The 20,065-nt window shown below is 35.7% G+C and overlaps 2 protein-coding genes across 3 annotated transcripts; one reads left to right on the top strand and one right to left on the bottom strand.

Moving 5' to 3' along the window:
• Positions 1-364: 364 nt before the first annotated feature.
• LOC116166587 (nuclear cap-binding protein subunit 1) lies at positions 365-18,317 on the top strand. The gene is made up of 6 exons (XM_031481586.1): positions 365-534; positions 592-1,930; positions 1,981-2,084; positions 16,913-17,151; positions 17,354-17,908; positions 17,957-18,317. Exons 1-6 carry the CDS (start codon positions 495-497, stop codon positions 18,068-18,070), a joined length of 2,391 nt encoding a protein of 796 aa, XP_031337446.1. The 5' UTR covers positions 365-494; the 3' UTR covers positions 18,071-18,317.
• On the bottom strand, positions 7,582-16,037 carry LOC116166588 (cell wall protein DAN4-like). 2 transcript variants are annotated; one of them, XM_031481588.1, is made up of 4 exons: positions 15,818-16,037; positions 15,718-15,761; positions 7,905-10,063; positions 7,582-7,850 (listed from the first exon to the last, which is right to left on the bottom strand). In XM_031481588.1, the coding sequence occupies exons 2-4, from the start codon at positions 15,742-15,744 to the stop codon at positions 7,724-7,726; spliced, it is 2,313 nt and encodes a 770-aa protein (XP_031337448.1). In that variant the 5' UTR covers positions 15,745-15,761; positions 15,818-16,037; the 3' UTR covers positions 7,582-7,723. The 2 variants fall into 2 exon arrangements, with proteins under 2 accessions (XP_031337448.1, XP_031337447.1); XM_031481587.1 differs by having other exon boundaries at positions 7,582-10,063; positions 15,818-16,036.
• Positions 18,318-20,065: the final 1,748 nt, after the last annotated feature.

Below are 20,065 nucleotides of genomic sequence, written 5' to 3'. Positions count from 1 at the left end.
TGTTGAAACCCCTGACTACATCGCAGAGGCGGCGAAAACCGTATCCGAGCGCTTCTTCCCTTGTCTTTCGCAAAAATGATCAATAGGTGACCTTAGCTCGGCACAGCAATGAATGGAAGCGATGGCGATGGGATGGGAAGATGTTTAACCGATGAACATCTTGAAAAACTGCTTTTACTTAAAACAAATGGTTAAATCATGAGGAACTTAAGAAACAATTGCACGGCGGCGCATAAAATTTGTTTGCATTTGGCGTGTTCAGCTTGGGACACACGGTATATAACAGCATGGTCGAACGACCGTGTATAAAAGTAACTGTTGTATAAAGACCGTCAACGGGTAGTGTAGACACTGCATTTTGTGAAATTGTTGAGGTTGTGTGTCTCTTTTTTGAGGTTAAGTTGGTAATTAAAGTTTTGCTTTGCGGCTGTTGTATTTGCAATACTTCTATTTTTATTGTAAAAACTATTTAGATCTCTCGTACGAGTTTTAAAATGAGTCGGAGAAGAGTTCACGAGGAAGACGACGGTTACGGTAATTTTATAGGGCGGCCTGTCCTACATATTCAGTGTTAATGCCATAACGTTCCAGACCGAGCTTACAGAAAAAGGCGCAGAGTATCTGAAAATCAAGAAATCGAGGATCGCTTGGAGTCTCTCATTTTGAGAGTGGGGGAGAAGAGCACCTCTTCGCTCGAATCAAATTTGGAAGGTTTGGCGAGCGTACTAGAAGCCGATTTGGGTACGTTTCGTATGAAAATTTTGAGGATTCTTACGGATTGCGCTATTAAAATGCCGGAGAAATGTACGATATATACTACGTTGGTGGGGTTATTGAACGCTAAAAATTTTAATTTTGGAGGAGAATTTGTGGATTACATGGTGCGTACTTTCAAAGACTCTCTTAAGGCTTGCAAGTGGGATGCCGCACGGTATGCGTTACGATTCCTGGCAGATCTAGTAAATTGCCACGTATTGTCGGCCGTGTCTCTACTGCAATTGTTAGATAATATGATTGATGCAGCGAATGAAGATTCAGTACCACAAGTCCGTAAAGATTGGTATGTTTTTGCCATTCTAAGCACCCTACCTTGGGTGGGTAGAGAACTGTATGAGAAGAAGGAGAGCGCTTTGGAACATTTGCTAGTGTCCATTGAAATCTTTTTGAATAAACGTGCGAAAAAGCATCATAATGCTCTGCGTGTTTGGTCTATTGATATTCCCCATCCGCAGGAGGAATATTTGGACTGTTTGTGGTCGCAAATTCGTAAACTGAAACAGGATAACTGGGCCGAGAAGCACATCCCAAGACCTTACTTGGCATTTGATTCAATACTCTGTGAGGCTCTGCAGCATGCACTGCCATCAATAGTACCCCCCCCTCACCATGCTTCATATCAGTATCCTATGCCTTGGGTAGTGTTCCGAATGTTTGATTATACCGATTGCCCAGAAGGTCCAATTATGCCAGGCGCTCACTCAATCGAAAGATTCTTAATCGAAGAACATCTGCATTCGATCATCGACATGTACCACCTAGAGAGAAAAGACTGCGCTGCACATTTACTCAACTTCCCTTACAAGCTCAAAATTCCACTGGAGTATTGCATTGTTGAAGTAATATTTGCGGAACTGTTCCACATGCCCAGTCCCAGATTTTTGGAAATCGCCTACGGGTCGATTCTAATCGAGCTTTGTAAACTACAACCGTCTACAATGCCACAAGTATTAGCGCAAGCGACCGAAATTCTATTCATGAGAATAGACACAATGAACGTTTCGTGTTTCGATAGATTCGTACTGTGGTTTGCTTACCATTTAAGTAACTTTCAATTTCGTTGGTCATGGGAGGATTGGGGTAGTTGCCTCACTTTGGATAACGAACATCCCAAACCGAAATTCATAAGAGAAGTGATGATGAAGTGCATGAGGTAATTGTATGAAAAATGAGTAGTATATCTTAATTGTTTTTTTTGTATAGATTATCCTATTACCAAAGAATCACAGAAATTCTTCCTGAGCCATTTTCTCGATTTGTGCCTGTAAAGGGTGAACCAAACTACAAGTATGCTAAAGATGGTGCAGGTAGGTGTTATTGTTTATTTTTTTAATAGTATGCTGGTGGTGTTGCTTGATGCAGCAGTGATGGTTTGAAATCAGGTTCTTTTTTTATCTATCCATTGTGTTCATTGCTTACTATTGAACAGTGGAAAATGAAAATAACAAACTATAAATATCACAACATACGAAATTTTATGTACTTACATTTTAAATCTTTGTTCCGATATACATATAAGGCATTTACTGTACCTAATGCTGTGTATTTCTGTAAATACAGCTTGGAGTCTATTTAGGTAAGTATTTAAAGAAGTAGATCATTAGAATTGTTCAAAATGATGTGTTTAGTAGCTGCGTTTTTTAAATAAATAATATTTTCTTTCTTGCAATGGGAGGGTACTATGCCCCTTGCCCAACTAAGTCCACTCTAAGCTAAATGCCTGCTTGGCTGAAACCCCCATCTGTTTCTCTCGATGGGCTGACCACTGCGCAAAATTGTGTACACCACATTTGCCATTTTCCACATTTGCCAGCCATTTGCTACATTTACACAACATTTGCTACATTCGCTATAAATTTACCAGAAATTTGCTACATTTGCTCATCATTGCGGTACTACATACATTTAAATATTTGTACAAGCATTTCTAGAAGACTCAGAGGTTAAAATGTGGCCAAGAAAGTGGAAATATGATGCTGATGCATATTTTTATATACCTATGTGGTCACGAACTTTGTGGTGTATTTATTAAAGTATGAAAGACATTTTTTTTAATGCCTGTAAAAAGCCTTATGAAGCCTACAAAACCTATTTTAACTACCCCATTCGGAATCTAGACTACAAAACTAACTACAAAAGACGTTTAGAAGGTAAACGATTTTTTGCAAAAAAATAAATATGATTCTTTTATTATTTTTTATTATATCAGGGCGTACTCAGAAAAATGAGTAGAACGTTGTTATAAAGATATTATGAACTTTGAACAACATTATCATGATAAATACAACGAAAGTGTGATGGGGGACTATATTTTGTTTTTGGGTTTAGTGAGAGAAAGTACTTATGAACACGGAAAAAAGAGTAATAGGATTCACTACTAAATTTTTTTTACTATTTTAAATTTGATATGATAGTAAAAGTTTCATACAATCAGAGCTGGGAAAGTTACTTTGATAAAGTAACTAAGTTACTTTCCATAGTTACTTAAGTTACTTGAGTAACTAGATACTTAGAAACAAAAGTAACTTAGTTACAGTTACTAGTAAAGTTACTTTTAAAAAAGTTCTTTTAAAAAGATACGAATTTCAACAAATAATAAGAAACAACTGAATACTGAATAACCAAAAGTTTTATTTTCATATTATTTCGTTCACAAGCACAACAGTCTCACGGTTACAACTAACAAGGTAAATGGCGAGTTGCAATTTTTTTATAATAAGCATCAGATGACATGAACAAATATCTGCCGATGCGTCGCCGGGCGTTGTGCAGTTGCCGAGTCGCGAATTCGAAAACTGTACAGATGAGAAATTTTGAGTATATAATTACAACGGCGATGGTAGGGTGCATAAATAATTTTATAATAAATAAAAAGTAACTTTTCGGTAGGTAACTAAGTTCTTTTTAGGTAACTAAGTTACCAGAAAGTAACTTAGTTACTTTATAAGTAACTAAGTTCCTCTGAATATGAAAAAGTTATAAGTTACTTTTAGAAAGTAACTAAGTTACAGTAGGTAACTTAGTTACTGCAGGTAACTTAGTTACTTGAAAAGTAACTTAAATTTTAGTTACTTCCCAGCTCTGCATACAATTACATTTGTTTCTATTTATCGTTAAATAACAATTTCAATTTTGGATTTTCTAAAATACTGGTCAACGGCTCTCCTGGATACAAAAGCAAACTTTTTCAGGGCCTATATATTTTTTTGTCTAACTATCAATAAATGTATCAAAATTTCATATCCTCTTATCAAAGTCAAAAATCGTGTTGGCCTGTGTAACCAATGGGTAGGTACATCAACACATTGTATGAGTTACAACTTCAGAATCATCTTATTAATGATCATATAAACAAAAAAACGATGTATCTCCCATATGACTCCATAGTAAAACCAGCCCGCGACTGGAAGGTAGGCAATAAGGATACAAGGGCAGATTTGGTACACGCGCTTCCTATACAGGGTCATTCTTGACGACTGTCAGTTAGAAAGATATGGAGAACCTTTGAAATACCGGAAGTAGCCATCAACTTTGTTATTTTAAATAGGGACCCCCTATTTATTCTACATTTTCGGATTCTACGTCGAATTTGGAGTACAACGAGTTGACCCTTTGCTCCAAGGACTTCGTCGATAAATCGATTATCGATTAATTAAGAAATGCTGTGATTAGTTACCTTAAGTTTACCGCTTTTTACACTTGAAGAGTTTCTACTTACTGATTGGTGTTTTAATATTCTGTGATATTTTGTCTATTTTACTTAAGTGTTTTACTGTATTTTAACTTGACCTCTTTTTATTTTATTTATATGTGTAATTTGCTCTGTTAGTAGATGCACTAGTTTATACAGGGTGACAATTTGAAAACTTACCACCCCCCATATCTTAGTAAATAAACGAGATATTAAAAAAAATCAAAATCCGTTTCAGTAATTCGGAGGGGGAATCACAATGATATAGTTGGCGACGCACCCCCTCACACCCCCTGCGCCCCAGCCACCCCAACTTTTAAATCTTAAATAGTGATCAAAAATGAGTTGCTGTCGAGTCGGCTTTGGAAGTTCAAGTTAAATACGATTTTCCATGTTTATTTTTTTATTTGCACGATAATTACTAACCTAAATGTAATGCTATTTGGTATAGTTGCAAAGCATTTTTTCAGAGCTTTCCAACGACGTATCACACATGGGGGGTCACTATTTAAGATTTAAAAGTTGGGGTGACTGGGGCGCAGGGGGTTGGAGGGGGTGCGTCGCCAACTATGTCATTGTGATTCCCCCTCCAAATTACCGAAACGGATTTTGATTTTTTTTAATATCTCGTTTATTTACTAAGATATGGGGGGTGGTAAGTTTTCAAATTGTCACCCTGTATGTTTGACGACATTGATACAACAGTTTATACTATGATAGCTGGAATATTTAAAGAATAAAGAAATTCAAGTTTTTATGTCAAAAATGGAATTTGCAGGGGTAATTTTAAAAATTTATTAATTTTTTTTAATCAATTTGCTACAAGAAGTGACTAAAACATGGAATATCTCGGAAACTGTTTGAAGCAGCCTCTGACATTTTGTATCAAATTAAAGGTCCCGGAAAACAGTCAAGAAAAAAAATGTGAGGGGGGGGGTGCCATTTGAAAAAATGGTGTTACGAATATTTAAAAATTTAAAAGTTGAGAGCTTTGAAAGAGTGACGTAGTCTCACTTTTTAGACGGTTACGCATACCATAAGAAAATTCGATATTTCCTTAACCCGTCAGTGGCACTGTATGAGCAATTTGCTCACATTTTTTTTTAAATAATCATAATTATTGTCAAATATTTAGTTTCGCGCCAAGTCGTCGTCTAGCTGAGTTTTAGAACATCTTCTGTCACCCCCGACCCCCCCCCCCACGCTGTAAAACTGGTCCGTTTAGATTCTGTCATTGTTTATTTGTGAAAGCGTCAAGCTCGGCGTCAAGTGTGTGAGCATTTGCCTCATCGAGCGACCACTGCCGTTATACTTTTTTCTGTAATCCGTAATGTATAAATGTATTTCGATTTATAATAAAAAAGCAATATTCATCAGAATTAATTTATATTAATCGTTAATACAAATTGCAACATCATATCAAGTATACTAAGTTATTTCATTTTGTCAAAATAATACATTTTTCATCATGAGCAAAATGCTCACGCGCGACCGCTCGCGTAACATTTCACCTAGCGACCACTGACGGGTTAATAAAGCAGTGTTTTGCAATATCCCTCACCGTTTTCGAGTAATAAATTTTTAAAATTACCCCTGCAAATTCCATTTTTGACATAAAAACTTGAATATCGACGAAGCCTTTGGAGCAAAGGGTCGACTATACAGTATCGTTGTACTCCAAATTCGACGAAGAATTCGAAAATGTAACAAAAATAGGGGGTCCCTATATAAAATAACAAAATTGATGGCTACTTCCGGTATTTGCGGAAGTGGCGCCATCTTGAAAATATTTTAGTTCAATTCACCATGTGCCAAAACCCTTAAAGGATTTACCAGTTTAGTGTCATTTTCAAAGGTTCTCCATATCTTTGTAACTGACGCTCGTCAAGAATGACCCTGTATAAAACAGTCGGAGTGCCGCCACCGTTATGCATCCACCTTGCTCATGGTGTATAATAAACCACCATGACCTTGCTCGAGCACATTATTTACGACTGCACTACATGAACGAATGTTAGAACACTTTCTTTGCATAATTTTGACGAAATGAAAGCGCCTGGTATACATTTATCTTTATATTTACAAATCATTGATACTCGCATTGTTATGTCATATTTAATAAACATTTACTACATTTCCTCAACATTTGCCACATTCCCTGAATATTCGCTACATTTCTTCAACATTTGTTACATTTGCTAGATTTGCTCATCATTTCCTCGGGACTGTACACCACATTTGCCCAGCGGTCAACCCCTCGGTTTCTCTGGAGTAAAGGTACATTACTGCTAGGACAACAAAATAAAGCGAAAAATGTACATTTGTTGTACAAAATTGGTAGCTCATATATTTTAAGGGTGTCGATTATAGGATTTTGTTTAAATTCGATAAAAGTTGCTTTGTTTAAAGCCGAAATGAAAACATATTTAGGCCAATTTTTTATGTTTTCATAACAATTGAAGAAAGACTCAATTTCACAGTTTTCTAAACTTTTTTCCCGGGTTTTTACATCACACCATTTTTATTTTCACGTCAGGTAAAATTTCGTTTTATTTGCTTAACTATATTGTCAAAATCTAATTTGCGATGTGTTGATTGTCATTGCAATATTTGAAAAGGTGAGTAAAAAGCTTGAATAAAAGCGAAAAGAAATTCGGCTAAAAAAAGGACCAATACCGTCAAGCTCTCTCCAAATTCCGCAGATAAACGTGTTCGATACCGCCTTCAATCTCCAATCGCTACAAAGTGTAGCCTTTCCATCATTTTTGTAAATTATATTATTTAACCTTGAAAATATATCTTATGTAACATTACTCTGTAATTGACATTGGCTGTTGGGTAATAAATTATTATTATTATTATTATTATAAATCTCACGTGGACCGAAACCACTCCACGTTAGCCAGACTAAACTCTGGTCTCAGGGTGGTTCAAATTCGTGACTCATCTGGGATCTCCGTAATGGTGAGAGATACAGTGTAGGTTAAATTTTTGTGACTAAAAAAACGCATTTGATATTTTTGAAAAGTCTTTGAAAATACTCTGTGTTTAAGGAAATAGATAGAGGTCTCAAATATCCGTTCTTTTTACCGCAAAATTATGTAACCACATGGTCCTTTTTACTTTATTTTATTACAAAATACTGTACAAAAATATTCTTAAAGTAAAATCGGTTTGTTACATGCTATTATTTCACTCAACAAATCCATTCTGCAGCTATAAACAAACCGCGCCTTAAAAACTAATGACTCAATATTATTTTCTCGTGGTTTTCTGAGATTTATTTTGTTGCGAAATCCCTTCCCCTTTCGTCTCCAAATTACGGACTTTTGGTAACTTCACCGGCCTCATGTCTTTTTTCTGAACATACTTAAACGGCCCACTGGAATTTTTGCGATTTAAATAATTAATAGATTTCGCATTACTTAATACTGACATCGTAAGCCGATCTAAAACCTGGCCGGTATGCGGCGTGTGCACGTTTTCGGTCGTTGTTTCGTCTACCGCAAAATAACTTTCACTCGTCGCCAAATCGGTAGGTTCGGTCACGTTCTTTTTGTTCACCTCGAAACTGACCGATGTTATATAGCTTTGGCTCGTAATCGGAATGGTTGTTTTGTTCTGTACTTCAAGGGGTACTGTAGGCGCGGTCGTTTCGGTCACTTCCCCTGTTGTCATGTCGTGAGTGGTTTCGTTGGGTTCGGTAGATGCCAAATAAAAATTGGAGAATATTATCTTTGGCAAGGGTGGTTGAGTGGGCGGGTTGTCATAGTCGTACGCTTCAAAATACTCAGCCTGGCTACCGAATATGTCTTCCAAGTCGGTTGAGAGTGTAGTTTTCGGTTTCTTTGTGATCGCCACTCTCGCCGCAGTTTGTGATTTTCCAAAAATTTCGTCTTCAAATTCCTCGTCATCTAAATCCTTTTCTTTTTTATGGTGATTTGTGGTAATGTATAGAAGAGGGGTGGAAATTGTTGTTGGGTGTGAGCTATGTTTCAAAGTCGTCGTTGCTTTACTTTCTTGGTGTGTAGTTGAAATGGTAGTAGTTGTGGGTGTGGTGGTTTCTTCCCGATCAGTGCTTACGATTGGAGTGGTAGACACCACCCTTTTACGCGTAATGTATCTGAATTTCGGAGTTGTGGGTATAATCCCTACCCTTACAGAAGATGTTTCTATAATTTCATATGGTGTCGACTCTGTTGTAACAGTTGAAGTGTCAGTCTTTGCTCGCGTGCTTGCTGCAGTTGTTTCTGTCTTTGGTAGCGTGCTTGCTGCAGTTGTTTCAGTTGTTGACGTAATTGTTGTTTCAGTATTTGTCGAATTTTGTATAGGAATATTTGGAGGAGTAACTACAGTTATGGCATGTTCACCAATCCCCATGTAATCGTAAACCGAAGGAAATCTATCTTCGACTGTATTTTGTGAACTGTAATAGTTAGTTGTAATCGATGATGAAGGTGCAGATGGTTCTTGCTTCTCTGTAGAAAATGGGAGTGGCGTAGTTGTGGATGAACTCGTACTGTACAAAGGATCAGGCTCAGAGTATTGTACAAAGCGCGTGCTTTCAGAGAAAGTAGTAACTTTAGTCGCTGGTAATGTTGTTTGAACAGTAGTTTTCAATGGTGTTCCTTTATAATTGGGATTGGTGGGTAGAAAATGAGGTCTCATATAGCTCGTTGTTTGATGTATAGGAAACAAAAAATCTGCTTCTTGTGTATGTTTCGTGGTGTTTAAAGGAAGAGGTCTTGTGCTTAATGTACCGATGGTATTGTCATGATGGTACGTGGTGTCTTGCGTGGGGGTAGCTATAGTTGATCCATATACTGTATCCTTGTAACCATCTGGCCCGTAATGTCTATTTGGATGTCCATCATAGTATTCCTCGGTAATTGGTGGAAGAATAGGCGGCAGGTACTGATTTTGATCATGCTCCTTGCTGTGGGGGTACCATCGAGTTGGATCATAAGATGAAAAGGGGTAGTGGACGTTTGCGGGGTAAGTGTCTGAATCTTCAATGCTAGATGTAGGTGATTTTTGCACTACAAATTTATGACCGGGAATATTGTAATCAAAAGTACCACCTCTTCTAATGAACGATTTATCTCTAACAGAACTCATGGGCGAAATTTTATATTCGATGTCATATTTAAATCCATAATGCGGATCCCTATGTCGTATCCGTTTGATAGTCCATAATGCTAACAGTCGTTCATGGGCTTCTGGAGCCCAGTACTCACATGGCGTTCGATCGCATCGCAGTGGTGTGTTATGGCACCCATCGCAATCATTCTGATAAGGGTCTTGAATAAATTGAAAACCCCCAGGAGCAGAATACAACTGACCTCTGGCTATTATTGTAACGTCACCAAATGGGGTAGCGGTATCTTGGCGTCCTAGTAAAGGTGCGTTGTACAAATATTCACGCAAATGGGGATGTTTAATGATCCGTTCTTGTACGAGAGCGTTATATGTCGCTTCTCTTAAACCAATCTCCCAATCCGATACAGGAGAATCAATATATCTTCTAAAATGATGGTAGTGAAAGGGTGTGATTATAGGCGACGTTTCCAATATGTTACATGTTAGTAGTAAAATCTGTAAAGAAATAAAGTTTTAGTCTTGAAGTAACACTTAATTATTAGGCTTGCACAAAAATGTAGTTTTTGTCACCTGCCATTGTTATATTTTATACAGCTATGTAATTAACTCTAATAACAAAGTAAACAATTTCATCAAAGTGGAACTCTCTCACAGCTAAATTCGTCTGTTGTTATTAAAATTTTATTCATATTTTCACATTATGAACTTGAAACATTTATGTTTTTTCTGCATTGTGACCAGTTATGTCAAGCAAGCGATTATTTGTAAATGTACTTAGATACATTTGGTTAAACAACAATTTCCAATTGTATCCCGCTTCGCTTGTTTAAGAATATTTCGCGTTGCATATTACAGAAGGAATGCTCATGTGTCGAACAATTGCCAAGATCTATTAACGCAATCCCTTTTCTCTTAGGACAACATGCAACCAATTAATTGTTGGCATCACCCAATGGGTATTCTTTATTCATTGGCATCACCCTCATATAAGTATAAGTAAACTGAAAACTGAGGGAGGAGGACTGAATAACTTGTGGAAAAATCGACGCTGGGCATTCTCTCTCAAAGTTTATGAGTTCAGATCCGGAGTTCCATCTGTCACAAAAAACCTTTTTCTTTATCATCAATAAATACATCACTTCTTCAAATCGCTTTGACAAAGAAGTGAGAACGGAAAACCTGTAGAATTAATTAAATTATGGAATAGTTAAATTTCCCAGAATCAAATATGATGGCTTGATTCCCGCTGTATATTTTGTGACTTTGTTTTCCTAAACCCAACTTCTTCGAGCGATTTTCCGTCAATTTCACAAGAGATTTTTTTAAATAATAAATTAGAATAAAATAATACAAGAATGAAGAGTGTTCGCAAAATCGGAAAGTGTATGTCCAAAAATTGGTTTAGCTACTTTACTATACAGGGTGATTCAAAATTGATTACAAAGATTTTAAGGGCGTATTTAACAGCCAAAAATAAGATTTTTTTTCATATTATCGTATGTCCTAACTTGCTTCGTTTATACTATTCGTTCCCGAAATAAAAATATTTATCTGAACCCTGATCATTGATCAGGTAACCATCATGGATGCGGAAAAGAACAATAAAAAGTATTAATAACTGTACAGTTATGCTTTAATTGAATTACTTTATGAAATTGACTTCGTGTCACCTCCCAGCTCCCACCTCAATATTTAAAGGTTATTCTCAACCGCGAACGTGTTGGAAAACTTAACGACGTCGACGTCCCAAGTACGACTGCGAAATTTGAGCTCCAGAAAACAAAGAATTGCACAAAATCTTACCTTCTACAATCTACAGGATATGTATGTGCCGCATTCCAACCAAACCTTTTATAAAAGATGTCGTTAACGTATTTAACCATGCAAAAATGTTAAAGATACCGAGAGTAATTGCGGCACTTTACGGTAATTAAAGTTAAGGAAAAACGGCGTTACATTGATATAAGGAAATATTAAATGAAAGCGAAGATGTATAATTAATTACACTTTCTTTGAAGTGAGCAACCAAGCATTGAAATTAATTTTTTTTACAATAAAAACCGTTTCATGGTTTAGAAAACTGATGTAATTTGCAAATATGTTTGTAAACATCTCAAGGGCGTTGTAGTCTCAAAGGCTGAGTTGCAAGGAACTTAAAAATGGGTAATCATTTCTCGTGAACTAGTTATACCCAGTACATATCTAGAAATATACATTTCATTTTACAAAGCACACCAATTAACAAAGCAATACCTAACACGCCATAAACTTTTCTATTCAACTAGCACACTTCAGAAATTTGATTGGTTAAAATGTAAGAACCAACTAAGCCCTTTTGATCCAATGCACCATAGTTCAATACGCGTTAAGGGCACTGGAAGCCGCCGGGGACGTAGTGAGGGTTCCAAGGGTCCATGATGGTCAATTATCGTCACAGCCCCCCCCCCCCCTCTCGTCTTTGTCTGGAAGACATACTACAAGGAGACGAAGTTAAATGAATAAATTTGTATTTGCTTGTGTTTTCATTCTCCCCGAAACTCTCTTTTTAGATTAATGTGAAAACCTGTGGGAAGGTATAAAACAGAGATCTGGACCGAATCTAAAAACCGTATCGCAACCGTTGTTTTTTAGAACTGTAACGAATAATTTAGGTTCTGCATTCACACACACACAAATGCATCAAGATACGAAGTGTCGCATACGATTTTCAGTAGGGGAATTTTTTGCCACTCAGCTCGTATTCGGAAACCAAACTTTTGATCCGGCTCATATTCAATAGCACTGATCCTAGAACTCGTAGATTGGCGAAGGTCGTTATCTTCTTTCGTTCTCGAGTTATAAGCGGAACAGACGGACAAAACGCATTTTCGGACTCGGAGAAGAAGTTATTCGACCAGTAGAGTTGGTACTTCTGGATTCCGTAACCGTTAGGGGTGCACAATTCTCGAATTTTCCGGTCCAGCTTAACCGCCCCGAGAGGGACATGCTAAACTCCTTGACACACACCATGGAACTCTTCTAGGGAATAAATGGTACGTGATAATAAAAAATTACGCTTAAACACAGTAATGCCATTTGCCTCTTGAATAACTCGGCAAAATGAATTATAAATAATGATAGAGCCTACTAAAACTAGTAGTTATATACAGGGTGTTTTTTTGGGAGCTTTAGTTAAACGTTTCTGGGAAAGTAAAATAGGTAGGTTTTTGAAAATTTGTACTTAGGAGTTACTCTGAAGGCCGAATCGATGTAAAATATTTTCAAAATGGCCGCACTTCCGGAAACACCGGAAGTAGATAGTAACTTCGTTATTTTAAATAGCAACCCTAATTTTTTATTGGGTTTTTGGATTCTACGTGAAATTTCAGTTCTTTGGATACCCATATGTCGATATCTGCCATTTATGGTTTTTAAGTTATTTTGACTTTAAGAAAAAAAATGGCGGATGCAGATGGTACTTTGATAATTGATTACTTGAAAACGGTTGTAGTCATGACAACCTATTTTTATCAGTGCATTTAGAATGAATAGGGCTTTCTTTTAGTGTACTTAAAAAAAGTTAAGTTGCGTACAACCGCACCTATGGAGATCCAAATTTAAGAAACTTCAAAGTCTATAAACTCAGTTTTTTTAAATGGAATGACCATGTTCTTAATATTGCATGAGATAGAGAATCGAAATTGGCATATTTTGATATTACATGTTCCTATAGCTATCTTTAACAGTTTCTGATTTATTCCCATTTCATCGGATTGATCTCGGAATTGATGCCATTTTTTTTCGCATTTTCTTTTTAGTAGTTGGCCATGATTTTATAACAATCGAATTTTAAACAAATCAAGGAATGGATTCTTTAATACCATTGATTCTAGTTCTAGTCTAAATAATTCATTAATAAATAACTCATTTATTAAGGATATAGGACGGAAAATTTTTGAAAAATTTGTTAATCTGGCATTTGCAATTCAATTCATTTTCTCAAATATTCTCTTGTAGAGCTTTGTATCACTTGTGCTTCAACCGTTTGTAGTGCATTAGGGGTACAAAATTTCCAAAATTCATACAATTTGGTTCCAGTTTTAGAATGAATGTACGGAAAACACGCGCCGCGATTCTGCCCATTTCACCATAAATAACAATTAAATTCCAAAATAGGTGAAACCACTGCGAGTCATTTTTCGATTTTTGAAAAACTTATGTTAACCTATAACAGTGGGTGATGGATTAGTGTCACTAGATTTGTTTAAAATTCAATTGTTATAGAATCATGGCCGACTACTAAAAAGAAAATCCGAAAAAAATAGTGTCAATTCAATAAAATGGGAATAAGTCAGAAACTGTTAAAGATAGCTATAGGAACATGTATTGTCAAAATATGCCCATTTCGATTCTCTATCTCATGCAATATTAAGAACATGGTCATTCCATTTAAAAAAACTGAGTTTTTAGTCTTTGAAGTTTCATAAATTTGGATATCCATAGGGGCGGTCGTACGCAACTTAATTTTTTTTAAGTACACTAAAAGAAAGCCCCATTCATTCTCTATGCAATGATAAAAATGGGTTGCCATGACTATAACCGTTTTCAAGTAATCAATTATCAAGGTACCATCTGCATCCGCCATTTTTTTTCATAAAGTCAAAATAACTTAAAAACCATAAATGGCAGATATGGACATGTGGGTATCAAAAGAACTGAAATTTTACGTAGAATCCAAAAATGCAATAAAAAATAGGGGTTGCCATTTAATATAACGAAGTTACTATCTACTTCCGGTGTTTCTGGAAGGGTGGCCATTTTGAAAATATTTTACATCGATTCGGTCTTCAGAGTAACTCCTAAGTACAAATTTTCAAAAACCTACCTATTTTACTTTCCCAGAAACTTTTAACTAAAGCTCCCAAAAAAACACCCTGTATAGTAGGGCTGATAGAGTTGGCGGCTACTGAATTTGGAGGAAAGTGTTTGTGGTAGATGGATTTTAGTGTTAGTCCTTGCATTATGGGAGTGAATATCACAGTTTCTTTGAAATTTATTTTTGTTTAAAAAAATGTACGTGGCACTACAAAAGATGAACAAGCTAGGCAATGTTAGTACCCTCAAGTTTTGAAGAACCCCTCTGGTCAATACCCATGATTATGCGAAGAGTCCGCTTTTGTACTTTGAAGATTCTGCCAAAGTAAAGTAAAACTCCCCAGTACTCAATTCCATATCGTAGCAATGATTCGAAGTGCGCATAATACACCTTTATGAGGGCATTTACTGAAATGAAATCCTTTATCGTCCTTAGCAAATGACAGGATTTTTTCAGTTTTGACTCTAACTTCGCTATCAAACTTTAAAAACGGTTATCAACCCACACTCTCAAGAAACTAGCACATCGTTGTTCTGGAAGAAATGTTGATATCCTTATTCAGATCAATGTTTGCTGTATTATTACACAGCACAAAAGACGTTTTTTCGGAGTTCATTAAGAGATTGCTATGAGACAACCATTTCGAGAGAGATTCAATAATAGAACCTGATTTCTCTAAAGTCTAAACCCTCAGTAACAGTACAGTATTTTATGATAATTGCAAATGAGTAAAGGTTCACATTTATTCAATGCCTAAGATTTATTTGCTCTAAGAGCATTTAAAGTACTGGCACTTTTGATATAATTTTTTAATTGATTCATAACAGACTTGTGCAATCGTCATGAAGTGGATCATGTTAAAATTTCTGAATTTTATGTAAAATGGCTGACCAAACGAGGTCATCATAATGGTGACTGAATGTGATTCACCTTATGAATCTTGTCGGCAATTGTCTGTTTCAATTGCCAAATTTATTTTGCACAGAATTCAAGGTTTTCTAATGTTGGTCATAATAAACACTTCTGTACCTTGCATTATTATTCTAATCTAGTACACTAAAAAATGGTTTAAAATTGTTAGAATTGTAATACAAAGCAAGAGCATTTCAAAAATTTTATGAAAAGCAAATACAAGGAAGTGTGGGTTGGCCTAGGAACAAATGCAGTAGTTTGTACAATCCTAGTCAATGATCTGTTTCTTTTTTACCTTTAAAACCGAATGGGCAAATCTATTCGTTTATGTTAATAATAAATTAAAATTAAATGCTAACTAAAAAAGTAGGTAGGTACTCACAATTTGTAAGTTAGTAATTAATCCCATACTTAACAACTTGCTTCCTGAAAAGAACACATGTTTTTGCGAGAGTAAGTGCTTTAAACTATAGACAATCTACCTTTTTCGTTATCTGAGACGAAGAGCACCCCACCGAAGATTCGCTTTCAACATTGTTAATTGTCTGCTTGAGTATTCTGAAATTTCGCTTCGTTGAACATGGGATGTAAGCTGCGCAATTTGTGTTATCAGTACTAACGATCTCTTCACTTACTTCTTATTGCCTGTCGATATTGTTTATTGTGGTCTATTGGAACAAATTTATGTGATGCGATGCGAGACTAATTATTCATATTCAACACCTTTGATTATGCTATCTCAAATTAACTTCCTCCGACTATAAATTAAGCGGAGAAAAAAAAATGACGGCTCCAGCTTTGTATTGCGCGTTTCCTGTACCTCCAAAATCAAATTTAACAAATCACGATTTGCAATCTGTAGGCTAATGAAGGTTCTTAGAAACTGTTTAATTGTCTGTTAAATTTTAGTCAATAAAAACCCGAGACTTCACGCGCTTTTCTTCTGTACTCGTTTTTTGTACTTGTTGCTAAAGACATAGAAGTTGAGGATAATTTTTGGCATGAGAACTTTAAATGAATAGGTCGATTTTGAAATCTAATGGGTAACTCGCAACAATTTGCCAATTTTGGAAACCTCTTTCATGAGGTGCGCTCACTCATATTTAGTACTTAGTACGTGTTTGTTAATGTAAGGATGGTAGGGTAATATATTTTATTGTGAAAATTATGTTGAAGGTTAAGTGTTTCCTGTAAGCGGAGAAATTTTGTTTACAAATTATGAAATATTTTTTCATGCATAACACGTACCTACTATTTGTCGGTGTGAGTAATTAAAATAGTTTTGGGAAGCGACCGTTACTTAAATCTTATTGTTTTTATTTCTAAAACAATTCGGAAATAAATTACTAGAATGGCTTTTGTGTATCGCTAACCATGCAGATGAAAATTGTGAATTAGTTCCAATTATGTCTTTTTTTCCGCTAGCTTAATAGCGTGAGAGTAATTTGTCATTTTTTCACAAAATCTACTGGTAATAAAGATATTAAATAATTTAGTTGACATGTACTTAATTTGGTAACAATGATACTTTTAAATAGCATTCAAAAACGAAAAACTAACACGGACGATTGTTCCAGCTTCTCTTCCTGGAACATCAGCAGCTCACCAATTGGTAGTGTCCATAAGACAAAAGTGTACACCAGAAGAAGTGCTAGGTGTACTGAAGGATCTCCCAAATCTTCGTTCCGAAGAGGAACCTGAGCGTCGTTTTAATCCCTTAAAAATAGACGTTTTTGTACAAACACTTCTTCATTTAGGCTCGAAGAGCTTCTCGCACAGTTTTGCTGCCATATCCAAATTCCATTACGTTTTTAAGGTAAGTCACATACAATGCGATCAAAAATGAGTTGCTGTCGAGTCACCTTTGGAATTTTTGTTTACATGGGAAATCATACTTAAATTAAACTTCCAAAGGCGACTAGACAGCAACTCATTTTTGATCGCACGTTAGTATTTCTTGTCCAAACAACTCAATTTCCGTGCCATATGTATATGTATATACTAACTAACCTTTTTAGATATTGGCCGAATCTGAAGAAGCGCAAATATGTGTGTTGCGAAACATGTTCGAACTCTGGACCACTCATCAACAAATGATGATCGTCTTAGTCGACAAAATGCTAAAAACTCAAATAGTCGAATGCTCCGCCGTGGCGAACTGGATATTCTCAAAGGAAATGGTTCAAGAGTTTACAAAAATGTACCTGTGGGAAATGTTACATTTGACTATCAAGAAGATGAACAAGCACGTCATAAAATTGAGCGGCGAATTAAATGACGCGCGAGAAAAGCTCGCGCGTGCCGAGTCGAGCTCCAGTGAGTCGGAGGACGAGGAAGGTACGGGCAAGAAAAAATCCGAAAATGCCGAGAAACCCACCGAAGAGATGGTGGAACGAATGGAAGAGCGTTTGGAAGTGGCACAAGCTGATCAGAAAAATTTATTTTTAATCATTTTTCAAAGATTTATTATGATTTTGTCTGAGCATCTTGTGCGTTGTGATACGGATGGACGGGACTATAATACCCACTGGTATAGATGGACGATTGGGAGACTGCAGCAAGTGTTTCTAGAGGTATTGATAATTTCTTTCAATATTGTATTGTTCACTTTCGGTTTTTAGCATCATGAACAAGTGCGAAAGTACAGCTCTACATTGGAAACCTTGCTCTTTACCCAAGATATAGATGTACATATACTGGAAGTATTTCAACAATTTGTTTCGATGCAATCGTAAGCCATTGGGGTGGTGTTTATACGGTGATAATGTTATAACAAATTGACTTAATAACTAGTTTTTATAATGAAGATTTCTATTACGTAAGGCAGAGTTTTACAATGGATTGTAAATTCATTGTCGTAGAATGGAAACTGTTTGATATTGAGTAAATTTGTACATGTTGATTAGGTGGGAGAAGGATGTATTGGTAATTATATTAGCAAAAAGTCCTTGAAATAAAATTAAAAGTTCGCACTGTAAGGGACAGCCTAGTTATCAAATTTTTAGAAATGATATGATTTATGAATGTTATTAAACTATACTGCATTCATTATAAGAAGGTAGTAGATGGCGCTGTGTTTGAAGATAAGCACACACAGGAAAAATATAAAACGGCATCAAATTATTCTAAAGTAGAAATATGCAGCACTGCAAACAGAAATAAATCTTTGACATTAACAGTTAATGACACTTCCAACAGTTTAGATGGCAACAGAAACTACCAGCTTGCAAAATTCGCCACTCGTTTTATGTTTCAGCATAATACTGACTCGTGTTTTAACCAATTACACTGAAGGTCAAAGCTTCCCTATACTTTCTACCGCTACCTTCTTAAAATGAATACAGTTATAGTGGGTTTATTTATATCGGCGCGTCGACCATTTTTTAAAAACTTAATATTTCGAAGATTTCAATTTTTGACCCGAATATTTTTAAACGAAAATTGCGCTACTAATACTTCTTTAGCATCCCACGGTACACACACTCCCTTGGTTTACATAACAGATCCTTTATTTTTAACTAAGTTTTAGACCTTTTTAAGCCTGAAGATGACTGTTTATAGTCGAAACATGTCCCATACTACCAATGAATTCCTTAAATCTATGGGGATTGGTTTTGTGCTTTAATAAATAATTAATGAATTATTTCACTCAAAACCATATAAGTATGTTGTATTAATTTGAGAGGAGCTTGCATTCTGTCACACACACACATAGTACCCTCAAATGTGCCATACACTATGTGACGATTGTGGTCATACTTACTTAAAATTTTTCCCTATTCTGAAAATTGACTTCAAGACCCTACGATCACGGACCTCTTAAAAAAGTAAGAGATCCGTGCCTACGAATGATTTTTTTCCAGTGGCGGCTATACCGACATGTTTTTAGGGTATCATCAACAGTGTATTGTGGGTAACTTTATCAGTGGAAGACCCGGACAAGTCAGATTATGGATTATATTCAATAACTTTTGATAATAATCGATAACTTTCAATGATGGTCCATAAATTTTGATAATAATCAATAATGATAGCTGTCCACTGTCCATAATAATCGATTATTATTGACACTTGTGGAAAATGGTCGATCTCTGATAATTATCGATTAAGCAATAATTATTGAGAGAAAATTATCGCGTACGCCCAATAACATTTTTGCTTTTTTGGTATTGATATTGTGGCATATAATTTAAATAAAAACAGGATCTTTTAAAAAAAATTAAAACTAATGTAGGTATTCCATAGTTTTCAAAGGTAATCAAGTAGACCTCAAAAATTTGGTACGTCCTTCAATAACCTTACAGTTATTAGTTCTTAACAGAAACAGTAGTTGAGCATGATATTTAATTCAGATTAACCAGTTTGAAGTAGGTTGAGAATTGCGATCATATTTTATGTGTCATGCCAACTCTGCAATGCTCTCTTTTGTTTCTAGTAAACTGGTAAAAAAATTTAAAAAATGGACCTCTCAAATTTATGTCGTTAAAAATTCTCTCGATAATTATCTATCTTCTTAGTTTACTTGTCGAGCAATTGATAATTATTGATAAATATATGTAGGGATTTATTGACCAATGTTTTTAAAGGCACAATCACAACACTTTATCAACTATTAATCGATAATTCTCGATAAGTTATAAATTTTTTTAATTCACAGCACTAGTTTCTACTTACACAGGAAAACAGGATGATGGTTTTTATATTGCCTGAGTGCGTTAAATGAAGCATAA

Source organism: Photinus pyralis, unplaced genomic scaffold (genome assembly GCF_008802855.1).
Source record: "Photinus pyralis isolate 1611_PpyrPB1 unplaced genomic scaffold, Ppyr1.3 Ppyr1.4_LG3b, whole genome shotgun sequence".
Lineage (NCBI taxonomy): Eukaryota > Metazoa > Arthropoda > Insecta > Coleoptera > Lampyridae > Photinus > Photinus pyralis.
This window is presented reverse-complemented; position numbering and strand designations above follow the sequence as displayed.